This window comes from Callorhinchus milii, unplaced genomic scaffold (genome assembly GCF_018977255.1).
Source record: "Callorhinchus milii isolate IMCB2004 unplaced genomic scaffold, IMCB_Cmil_1.0 Scaffold17, whole genome shotgun sequence".
Taxonomy (NCBI): Eukaryota; Metazoa; Chordata; class Chondrichthyes; order Chimaeriformes; family Callorhinchidae; genus Callorhinchus; species Callorhinchus milii.
Genome location: NW_024704758.1, coordinates 12,808,212 through 12,820,588, shown reverse-complemented (window position 1 = coordinate 12,820,588; position 12,377 = coordinate 12,808,212). Strand labels below are relative to the sequence as shown.

The 12,377-nt window shown below is 40.5% G+C and overlaps 1 protein-coding gene across 1 annotated transcript; it reads right to left on the bottom strand.

Annotated features, from left to right (window-relative positions):
* Positions 1 to 3,012: 3,012 nt before the first annotated feature.
* Positions 3,013 to 11,663, bottom strand: csrp3 (cysteine and glycine-rich protein 3 (cardiac LIM protein)). The gene is made up of 6 exons (XM_007887704.2): positions 11,586 to 11,663; positions 7,612 to 7,734; positions 6,567 to 6,732; positions 6,007 to 6,133; positions 4,184 to 4,277; positions 3,013 to 3,531 (listed from the first exon to the last, which is right to left on the bottom strand). The coding sequence occupies exons 2-6, from the start codon at positions 7,721 to 7,723 to the stop codon at positions 3,455 to 3,457; spliced, it is 576 nt and encodes a 191-aa protein (XP_007885895.2). The 5' UTR covers positions 7,724 to 7,734; positions 11,586 to 11,663; the 3' UTR covers positions 3,013 to 3,454.
* Between the last annotated feature and the right edge of the window lie 714 nt (positions 11,664 to 12,377).

Sequence of the window (12,377 nt, the reverse complement as noted above, 5' to 3'; positions counted from 1 at the left end):
TGGAGACAAATTAGACACAACCCCGATCAACGTGTCATTACTGCCTTCGATTTGTCACAACAATATTGCGTTTAACTGCTTAATACCAGAGCTATTGTGTAAATATTTCACTTCTGACGCTGAACGTTTGATACCAATTACAACATCAGAGAACAAGTCGTACAACATTATCTCCTCAATGTAAAATAAGCTTTTCCAAATTGTCATGTAATCAAAATGTGCACAGAAAACTGAAATTATGAATTGCTGAAAATATTTTTTTGGGGGGGCTGCACAGTGTGTAGATGCTAAATGATGCAGGATTTGTAGCATAGAATTACATACATAGGATTACATAAACCATTTAACTCAATTCATCCATATACTCCACATGATCCTCCGCCCCTCCAAAACCCCTCTCCCTAACCTTCTCCCTACCGTTATATTCCCTTCTCTCTCATGCATGTCTCCATCATATACCGTGTTGATTCTTAACCAAGGACTTAAGGAAGATAATTCAACTTCGTAAGAGCATCAGCTTGGAGTTCCATCGGCGAGAAGGCACAGTTGTTATTTCCTTTCAGATGCTGGGGTTGGAATGCTCAGGTTGTGGAGTCCTGTAGCTATGAAATATTGGCCAAGTTTACTCACTCCACACGCCTCTGTTTACCGAGCTAGTAAGTAGGAACCTGGTTATTAATCGATTGGCGGATCGCTTTTCTGCGAATAGTAATTCCTGAAAAAAAAATTGGTCACTTCAATCCACGACTGTTCGTGGAACGCTGCTGTGCGCAATCGGCTGCTGTGTTCCGCCCACAAAATCTGCGGTTAATTCGCTTGACAGTATATTTTGTGAAGCGCTTTGAGACGTCTCGAAGATGTGATAAAGTGTTATATCAAATGCAAGGATTATTATTATTATTATTACTCTTGTTCACGGTTTATTTTCAAATTTCTATTCTCTGAGTTAGCGCAGTATCCTGTGAATACCGATGCCTGGAGAGGCAGGTCACTTGCCACTCACACGCACACATAGAGCAAACAGAGGCCTCGCCAAAATCTTCAGAACCAACTCGTCCGAAGGTGAGACCCTGAGCACAGGCTTTCAGATTGAATTGTTTTTTTCATATTTAGCCTCGCCAATTAGCTTTGTCCTTCCATGTATCGTTTTAACTGGCACTTTTAAACTTTCATTCATGATGAACTAATCTCTACAAGTGCACAGTATAATTTGATTTGTGATCAAACAGTCGGTTGTTTGGGCAAAAAGAAGCAAATGCTTCGCCAATGTTGCACTTCATGTTATCGGGAATGTGTCACAAATTCGAAAGGAAAGAACATTTGTGTTCTGTTGCAGGCGAGGATAGATGATTCCGTCTTCTTTATCAGTACAGCATCAAAGTCCCTTGTGACGGAACAATTAATCAACCAGATATGAAAATGGAACAGGAAAGAAATGAACTTTCTGTGAAATATGAGAGTGCAATATGAGTCGATAGAAGGCCAGATGTTTATTGCTTCAACTGCAGCTTGTCCTCATGGACAAGATGCATTATGCCATTACAAGCTTCTGTTTCTGTGCTGTTTTGATTAAATGAGTGGCTGCTGAAGTAATGGATGACATAACTTTTGCCACTATCTGTGCTCATAAATAATCAGATACATAGAACATTAATGATCTGCCTTTTAAATTGACTGAATTCTTCAGAGCTGCTGGGCAGAAGGTTAGCGAGTACATTTTTGGATTGCGCCATTTATCACCCGATGTTACATGCGAAGGGGAGTGCGAGAATGCAGCTTCTGCTTAATTATACAGTGCAATATTACATAAAGGTCAATCATGACAGGGACACGTGATGGATTTCTTAACACTGCATATCGAGGGAAGAGCAGATAATGGTGGCGCGATTACAAAGCTAATCTAATCAGGAGAGATTCAGATGACAAAGGCCATAAGAATAGAAGCAGGTGGGTGGGGGAGGGATCCGATAATGCTCACGATCTTCACATAACCACGATTAGAATACAGCTTTGCAATTAACTCTTAACTCGTCTAACTCTTGTTGGTACTTTTCAAGCATGAACCCAGACAGTGAGTGCCAGCCGGTTATGTGACAGCGTGACAATGGAGACTGCAAACACATTTTCGACTGGATTCCAATCAAGGGAAGGAACCCTATTTATTTTTCCTTCCCCGGCCAAAGAGCATTGAAACTGGTACAATAAATGAACGGACCCGGGTCCTTTTTCGACTGCATAGCTCAGCCACACGGCGCACGGTGCTTTGACCCGCTGAGCCAGGTGCAAAAACACTGAATTTAAAAAAGGAGCAAATGAAAATGTTCCTGATGTCACGTAAACAATAATAAAAAAATGATTTATATTGCTGAATTTAATAATAATCGTTGCATTTGATTACAGCGCCTTATCACGTCTTCGAGACGTCTCAAAGCGCTTCACAGAATATACCGTAAAGGGGAGTGACTGTATCTTTTGTGGGCGAAACGCTATTGATTGATGAATAAAAGTTATCGATGAACTGCACATTTTTATTCTCACAGATGTCTGCGGTAAATAGGTAGCTAATGCCAGCATTATGTGACTATTACAAAATAGTATAAGAAAGCTTGCAAATGTAATTATTGTTGGTTCACAGGGACATTCCAGATTGTCAAGAGTTTGTGTTCAATTTCATTGCCAGATAGTGGTACATCCTGTTATGATTTTCCTTGACAGGAACCTCCAGGGAAAACCATTTTTGGGTCTGACTGGTTCTTTCCCTTGTTGCAATTATGTCAGTGCTTGCTGCGCTTCAATGATCAAGATCCACTGGGACATATTAGCTGACGTAAGTTTTTGTCTAAACCAACTGATCATGGTTCACGCAGAGCACAGCAGTTACAGAGTTTAATGCATTATTACACTGTGTCATGTATTGTTACAGTACGTGACACACTATTTTGTATTGTTGCCTCAGAATAGGCTGTAATGATCAAAAATTGAAGTGCAGCAAAACTACAACACACAAAATTGTTTGCCAGAAGCAATCATCGGTTTATTTAGAATTCTATAAGCGTGGAGTAATAGAGGCCTTTATACATTTACAATGGGGGTAAAAATCAATATGGTAACCAGTTAAGTGCATCCCTTTAATTCAACAAATGATACCTTACTCCAAACAGCGTGTAAAAAAACATCAAAAGCTACCTTCAAAGTGAATAATAAGCGTTATGTTACAATGGATTTGTGAAAGTACTAATGGGCGATGTCTGACATTGCCGGTGAATTATTGCTTTTGATGTTTCATTACTCAGATTAAAGGTGTGTGACCGAGTGTCATGGGATGGATGACTAATCACAGCCTCTTTTGAAATGATGCATCAGCATTTAGAGGACCTGGAGATAAAGGCGTAGTGGTTGACGATGAGTACTTTGTCCTGGGAGAGGGTTGCGGTGGAATGCAGGCCATCTTCTTTTACTCAGTGCTGGGTAACGGTACACTTGTTTTTCCATGCCCAAGTCCTTTAGGGCCAAAGTTCCTCGCATAACAAGCTGCAAATGTGGTTTTAAAAAAACAAAACAAGTTAATGAAATAATACTTGCATTTGAATCAGAGCTTATTATATCAAAGCACGGCAAAGAAACGCGCACAAAGAGTCACTTTGAAGGCCAGTCATTTGTGTTAAGTCGCCCAAAAGAAAGGTAACGTTAAAGTCTGTTTGAAAGCAGTCCATCACGAACTCGAAGAGCAACTTTTGATCAGCTGCGGGCGGGCAAGTTTTGTGAATATCTGACGGTTATTGTTACGGAATCTCGAACCACCCCCGCAATGCTGAGCAGGCAGATTTCACAACTGTCTGGATACACCACTCCTTTAGGCGGTTCTGAAAACACAGATGAGGCATCGCAGGCTGTGTTATTTAAACCAAATGTGAGTGAACATGAACAGTCGCCTGCAATGGTGTCAGTGATGAGTGTCCACCCCAATCATGTCGCCCCCGGAAGCCAATTATCACACACCACATAGCTCCACAAACTCCACTTCCAGTAGTTGGATATTACAGAAATCCACAGGGATCGAAACGCACGGCATTTCTGCTAGGATTGATGGTTGTAATCAATCCAATGAATAGTTCCTCCGCGAAGCTTCATTCGAATCTCTTCTGAGTGTTTTGGAATTTAAAGGAACTCTCCTCAGCCTCACCTTTACAGTAGATTTCTCCATCTTTGTCAGTGACTGTCGTAGATTCCAGGCTCTTGCCACACAAGGCGCATCGGAAGCAGGTTTTGTGCCAAAGCTGTGAGAGAAAATGGGGTGGGGGGGGGGGGCAAAAAAAAAATATGTGAGAGAGTGTCAGGTAATTTCCTTTTATATCTTCAAACCGTCATTCTCATAATTCGTGCTTTGTTTGAAGGGACATGATTTTACAGTCAAACCTGTCAAAGCAACCACCCGCTTTCAACAACCTCCTTGGAACAGTCCAGACCGAATTTCCATAATAAATCAACCTATTCAGCAACCACCTCTACTCTGCAACCAATGGCCACTCTTTTCAAGCCTTGGCAATGTACTGATACCCTTTTCAGGGGCTAGATCTGCCCTGGTGGGCTGCTCAGCACAGCATTAGCCATGCGCTAGGAGTCCAACCAGAGTGTACACGGGGACTCTTGGACAGTTGTGGCCTGCAGCCATCCCATTTAAGGCGGATCATGGGGTACGGCATCGATAACAGAATCTAGACACTCTAACATGAAGTGAGTGCTGGCTTCATGCCTGGGATAGAGAGCAGCCGTGCGTCAGTTTTATCATCACGTTGGGACACCAATCCAGTGAAACAACACAAATTGTGACACCGTAAGCTTCCACTCATCCTAACCCCCTCTATTCCCTCCTCCATCATGCGTGTGCTCTCTGTGAGAAAACGCCTAACCTCTGCTCGGCTGATGGATGGCAAACTGGGAAAAGCATCACTTGGGGGAATTGGTGCTAACTCGTATCCTATCATTGCATGTCACACACAGTGCGTTGTTGCACAAATGTAAGCCTATCCTGCCCTACATTAAAACATTTATTTTTAGCTCCTTTGGGATTGAGGTTGCAAAGTCCACATTTTCTGGCTGATTCTCTGCTGGATGTTTTCTTGCTCAGTGCTGCACAAAGCTGATTCCCCCTCTCCCCCACCAACTCCCCCCTCCCTCCTCTCTCTCTTTGGACATTTACCTAAAGACATTTTCCCAGTGATTGACGTTTTCACTTGAAATGCAGGAGCAGATTGCTGTGCCTTTGGCAGCTAACACAGAAAGGCAGCAGCTTCCCGGAGGCTTTCTGCTAGCCTTCAAATTACAAAACTCTTGTGGCTAATCTTGTCAAACCGTTAATGGATTTGTTTTGCATACTGTGTAAAGCTCGTGACGTGCTCTCTTGTGAAAACATATACAAGACCACGGCACAACTATAAACTCCATGGCTTCCAGTGAGATGCCAGAATCAGTTTTTATTTGGACATGCTCAGTAGGCTGTCTTAAACAACATTTATGTGAGGAATTGGAAATCCTAAGCTAAAAGCTTCATCTGTCATTTATCTCTCTTTTGTCTCCTTTGAGAAAGAAAATGAGATGTTAATTTAGCTCTTAAAGTCCCCAAAGTGCACATCTAGAAACATCTACAACCTGCAGCCCAATGTTTATGCATGATTTCAGAAGGCAAAAATTAACACTGTGAATTAATAGGGTGTCGGCCTGGCTCAGTTGGGAGCAGTGGGGGGGGGGGGGGAGCGAGGGACATGCTGTATTGACAGAGGTGATGTCCTTTAGATGAGAAGTTAAATTGAAGTTTAATCTGCCTGTTTAAGGGGATGTTAAAGATCCCACAACATTATTTGAAAAGGATATTTCTCTTGGTGACCTGGCCAACATTTTACATGAATTCTTCATTGGATCTGTGCTGTTAATTGGGATTCATTCCAAACTGCAGTGTGAATGTACTGCTCTGCAGCATATGATTCATTCTGATGTGACATTTCGTACCTTTCCTCCGCCGATCACCTTCTCAGCTGCATAGACGGATTGACTGCATCGTGTACACTTCTCTGCACCACCAAACTTCTGAGCAAATTTGGAGGGGTTAGGAGCTGAAGGTTGACTAGGCTTTGCCCTGGGGGTGGGTGAAGGGGAATCAAATGAAAAGGAAATGTTAGGAAGAGGTTCATGAAGAGTAAGAGTGACTGTAGTCACTGTGTAAATAATACAAGTAGCAATATACTTTACAATACAATTTACCTTTATAAATCAAGTTTCGCATTGGGAGGAATGTCTCAAAGTGCTTTTCACACCCAAGCTGGGTGGAGAAAGATGACTCAATCAATCCTCATTATTTGTGAAATTTGTAGTGAAATTTGTGGTGATTTGTAATCAAGTCAGTTGTTATCAAATTTTGAGTTGCAAATAGCAGTTGCTGAAGGCAGCCAGTAATGAGTCAAGGTAACCCATGGGAGCTCCGCAAACTACCGCGAGGCTCATGAGAACAATAAACAGTGCATTGATCAGTTGGATTGTTCCTCCATTCGTGTTAGATTTTTAACACTTACCCTTGTTGGACGCCCAGATTTTCCTCAGGGCCGGAGCTGAGGGCACCAGCACCTTGACCATAGTCGTAGCCCTTCGGACCATATTTCTTGCCATAACAAGACTTGCAGTAGATCTCGGCTTCGTGGGCAGCAACTGTGGTGCTGTCCAGGGCCTTCCTACAAGTCACTGAATGGATAAATGAATCTTTTACAAAGTAACATAGTTTGGTTTAGAGTATCTGAAGCTATTGTTGCAGGATTACTTTTTTTCTATCCCACTGATATAACTCTGCAAGGTCTCTTCTCTGTACTATCATTAACTTTCTGATCCTTTGTGTATACATCTATGCTATTTCTCTAACTGATTTATTCATAATCCCAGTTTCGAAAAGCTTAATTATATGCAGGTCACTAACAACTCAAATTGAATGTTATGAAACTGACGGGTGACGAACGTGCAAGTCAGAAGAATTCATGGGCAGAATTCATAGGCAGGAAAGCAGTTTTTGTCTACTGAAAATATTTGTACAACTTGCACCTTCACGTAGAATGAATAACAATGATAATCCTTACATTTGATAGAGTGCCTGATCACATTGAGACGTCTCAAAGCGCTTCGCAGAATATATTGTAAAGTGCAGTGACTGTGTATTTTATTCACAATGGCAGGGTTGAACCCTTCATAACTGCAATTAGTCATATTATTAATGGAAACTATGACTGAGCATTCCGATTAATATTATCCAGCTACTTCCAGCAATATGCAAGTGATCTTTAATAACTATTAGCCAGTACAACGTTAATGGAAATGTGGATAGTAGGTAAGGAATGTCTAAATTTAGGCGCTGATAGGATAAATCTCAAATTACAATAGGTACAAGTAGCTCTGAATGTTTAAAAGATTCAACAGCTCTGGGACCCATCATCTCCTGAAAACAACAGCTGGTCACACAAAGTGAATCTCAAGTCATGATGTGCTGCCAAATATCTGTCACTGCCTTGTTCTTCAGAGGGCTTCAACTGCGGAGAGAGAGGGAGGGAGAGTCAATAAACAAAATGAACTCACTGCAAAGAAAGCAGGTCTTGTGGAAACTTCTGCCGTTGCACTGAATCTCCTCGGCGTGGTACGCGGTCCTCTCGCAAGCAGCACATTTAGCTCCACCGCCCCACTGTGGCATCGCGCCAGAATCTACAAAACAGGCAGCGATAAAGCGCAAAGCTTAAACAGATACTTTGAAACCAAGGGAATTAAGGGGTTTGGGGAACAACCCAGGAAATTAGATGAAAAGATCTGCCGTAACGCCATAATAAACTGATGGTTTTAGCCGGTTGGACTCCAGCAGCACATTCCATTCCAACAATCTACCTCTGGGATTTCCATGTGTAGGTGGGATCCAGGGAAATCTGAGCTTGGTTTGGATGGTGATGGGTTTCCGCATGTATCTGTTCTGAATCAACGTTTACAGCACTGATTTATGATTTATTGATTGATTAACTCATTGGTTTACAGGAGTGAAGTGATTGAAATTCCAAATGAATGTACTGTAATGTGACAGGAAGGAAGACAACTGGTCACTTTCTTTGTTTTCTCCCCACAACATTCTGCCCCAAAGATGTTGAACCAATAAAATTAGCCACTCGATTTATTTTTGGAGCCTGTTAACAGCCCTGGTTATGCATTCTTCTTTCCACAGTTGTTCCCTCTCTTTCCATACAAGGCCAATGTATCTCTGAATAGTTAAAATAGCACTGTTGTTTGTCACGAGCATTGAATAGCGTTTTAACTGTCCCCATTCCCTCCAAAGCTGTGGCACTAGCATTGACATTAAAATAGATTGCTGTGTTCATGCAGTGACTTTTATTGCTATAAAATTCATGTCCTCCAGGCCTAGAAATACAATGCATTTGAATCGGTTAGGTACAGATGTTATTCGTGATTATTCAAAACTATTTCAGAACGTTATTAACAGTGTTATTATGCCTCTCGTGTCTCTTCAGCTCTTTTTCTAGCTTCGATCCCTGAAGTATTTGTCAAAGAAATTGACTTAGTTTTTAGATGATACTGGCGCTATTTACAAGCTGCGTCGTGAATATATTTTCCATTTCTTCTTTTAGAAATCTCTCTGTCCTGTTGCTTGAATGTCACAAAATGCCAGTCCGTCAAACACGCATTGTACAATAATCTATTATCGCTTTATTTCAAACCCACTGTGATTCAGTGTATTTTAAATGTCTGTGACAGTTTCTGTCTCCTTTCTTTTACAGTCTTTTATTGGTAGCTTTACAGTTGCATGGCACAAATGTGTTGCTGTTAACTGCAGAGCAAATGACACAATTTGTTAGTCGTGGATTAATTTCAGATTCGAGAAACAAACTGGAGGGATATTTTATAACCAGAATCATCTGCCTCTAACCAACGTCAAACATCAGTTGCTGCTTTAAATTATTTTAACTCAACCTCTGAAATAACTAACATTTTGACAAGTGAGACAAGATCAGTTTGAATTAAATTCAGGGTTTTTTTTTAAATACAAAATTGCTGATGTTTTGTTCCCGTTAGTAACTGCTACATTTATGTTTGAGATTAATTTAATACCTATTTAGTAAAGTCAACGCCTAAAAAAAATCTACGCCTTTGAGTGGCTTTTCCAGGTTTACTGAGTTAATTCAATGAAGTTAGGCGGGTTCCAGGGAACCTACAATTAGCCCCAGTATCGCTAGACAATTTTTTTTCTCCTGATCGCCATTTAGTGATCCTTGATAGGAGCTGTGTGCATGGATGTAGGATAAGGACAGGATCAGGCTAGTCTGGGATACTCCCCACAGTCAAAGACTTGCTAAACAACAACAAAATCAAAATTACATTTGTATAGCGCTCGACAATGTCAAAGTTTGCACATTCAATTAATCACTCGGACCAGCCACAATACCCCAACAGTAGTAGTTGCCCCCTCCGAGGAGAAATGGGAACGTAAACAGAGGATGCAAAAAAATAACATTTCACTCTGATTTGGTTAATATGGTTCATTGATCCATAAAAATATTGATTGAAACACATGTTCAAGTGAACTACAAGAAAAATCCATTCTGTTATCCTCCACCACACTGTTCTACAATTAATTCCATGCGGAACTAAAGCATGTTGTTACAGATTTAGAAATATTGGATAAAATGTAATGAACTTTACATAATTTCAGTAATAAAACTTCACATAGGTTAAAGATCTTCACCATGATTAGTAACCAGATACCAGCCTGTTATCAAACAATAACATTTTGACTTTTTCATATTGGGTTTTATTCAGGTTCCTGCTACAATGTTCGACCCTTCACCAGAGAAGGTCTATTTTTCACAACACAACAAGGGCCGTTGCTCTGCTTCAGTGAGAAAAGCAGATCTCTCGTGGAAGTGATAAGATATCATTGACTGTAAGACCAGACAGACGACCTTTGCCATCACTTCACTGCTCCTGGAGTGGTATCAGCACAAGGGGGAATGTCTGGAATACTTGATAAAGCTCCAGGAATTGTGAGCTCACACGCTAAAAACGATACAGTGCTAATTAAGTTTTTCCTAACACACTCCACTTCGGAAGGTACCTGGAGCTGGGGCTAATTATGCGACTTCTTAAGAGAAAGTCATTATTTCCAATGCAGTAAAGGGAGCACTTGTTAGTAATTATGAGTATCTCATTGATGTCAATAGTGTATTGCTTTTGTTTTGAAATGTACTCGATTCCAAATTATTTAAATTGGATTCATGTGTGCATTGTAAAAACTAATTTTAGGTTCACCCCATGCTGATTTGCTCAGACGGAGGCCTTGATTGCATCTATTCTGTGGGGCTCACATCATATTAAATAGAAATCTCACCGCAGCTAATGTAAATTCCAATAACAGTATGAAATTTCAATTTCACTTATTACTTCACACGCGTTACCAGTTATTTTTTCAAATCTTATTCAAAACCATCCAAGTGGAAGGAATGCTAATTTTGACTGAACTGGGGGTATTTGAGGTGCATCTTGTAACAAATGACAATCAAATGCAAGAATTATTACGAGTGACAATTGCTACAGAGCTGAGTGAAGAAAATCATGAACTTGTGTAATCTCGGCAATATCCTTATCTAACATTTTTACAAAGGTAGTCAGTCTTAAGGTTCAAATCAAGAGGCATTTCAGGGCACAGGTGAGGTACTGGATTGGGCTTGTTTGTCAATATCCCATCCACATCACCAAATAGTCTGTTAGCATTTAACAAAAGGGGGAAGAGAGAGAATGAGAGAGAGAGAGAAACAGGCCCAAAATGGTAAGTGTTGATACCCATAGATCTTGAGTTAACTGCATTTAAATTTAGACTAAGGGTTTATAATATAGGAGACAAAAAAAAATCATTATTCTAACCCGCCTGTCCCACAGTAACCTGGATGTGTGTACACACACAGTATTGCCAATGTTTGTATTCTACGTTGTGCTGCCCTTCACAATCCAGATATTCTCAATACAATTCCAAATCTTTTGTTCCTCCTAACTCCTGTATTACCCTGTGTCTTTACTTGTTACGCTATTATTTTCTCTTCATTCGTTGTCGGTAAATAAAAGAGCTTTGATGAAACCAGATGCCAGTCACTTGCTGTCTGTCCCACGGCTGATGCACAGCCTTATTGATGTGACTTTCGCTATAGCCCAGCTTTAATGAGCTAGGTTTGGGTCAATTAAATTAAGCAGTATAAAAACAGCCATAAAACTACGAAATACATAGCCTTCTCATCCTTCACGCCAACAATGCAGCCCAGCCACGTAGATTTTAATCTTAATTACACTATTGAAGTCTCAGTTGCCTTTTATTGTTATTATTATTATTAATCAAATACATTACATTGGGATTCTGACTTGGAAAATGCTACAAAGGTCATCGGTTTGACGAAAATAACAGCTGGCAGCAGTATTTGAAGCTTTGATACAAGCGAGTCCATTGGAAGAAACTAATTTAAAGCAACTAATGTGATGCAAAAACTGTTTAGACAGGATGGGCTTACCAGTCACCAACAATCCCTGGGATGTGCTCGCGGTGTGTGGCTGCTTATCGATTATTGGGCAGTGACACTAACAGGCTTAAATGCATTTGGGTCGCTGGTTGGGATGGGCTCAACAAGTGACGCGACCAGAAACACTTCACTTAAAATAACTCCTGACAAAATATACAGGATGAAACTAATCTCTCAGGTATCTGGAATGACAAACACAAAAAGGTCCCTGGGTCAATGATGCTGTGACCTAAAAATAGTGCTACACACCATTCTCTCACCTAGTGTGGAATGGGCAATTGATGTGTAATTTATGCTTAAGGAAAGTGATCTTAATAACTGGCGTATTCCCCCAGGATTTATTCAGGTCTATATTTTAATCCATTATAATTTTTAGAGCACGATACATGTCTTGGGCATTGAAATATGGTGTGAGTGTGGGGCGGGGGGGGGGGAGGGGGAGAACTTGTATTAATTCTGAATTTAGAATTTATAAATTCTTTTTCTTTAAATATTGGTGAAAAAAATACGGTTTCAAACGGGAACCTTGGACACAGATAGATGCCTTGTTGATGTCCATCGTAATGCTTTGAATATTGCTATGTAATTGCTTTAATCTGGTTGAAGATGACAATGAAAAATTCATTTTTGTTACAAAATCTGCTTTGTACTACTAAAGCCGATTCAACTCATTACGTTTCTTAAGTATTTAATTATCCATTGTAACACACCAAGGGGATTTTACTCTATTGCCGAAGAATTTCAAGGCGGAATAGGATGTTGAACACAACCTACATAATTGCC

What these genes read in the sequence shown, in the direction of transcription:
- csrp3 (XM_007887704.2), bottom strand. Translation starts at nt 7,723, where the DNA reads ATGCCACAGTGGGGCGGTGGAGCTAAATGTGCTGCTTGCGAGAGGACC. An exon ending in CAAGACCTGCTTTCTTTGCA is followed by an intron (nt 6,733 to 7,611) that starts GTGAGTTCATTT and finishes TTATCCATTCAG; the next exon opens with TGACTTGTAGGAAGGCCCTG. An exon ending in AATCTGGGCGTCCAACAAGG is followed by an intron (nt 6,134 to 6,566) that starts GTAAGTGTTAAA and finishes ACCCACCCCCAG; the next exon opens with GGCAAAGCCTAGTCAACCTT.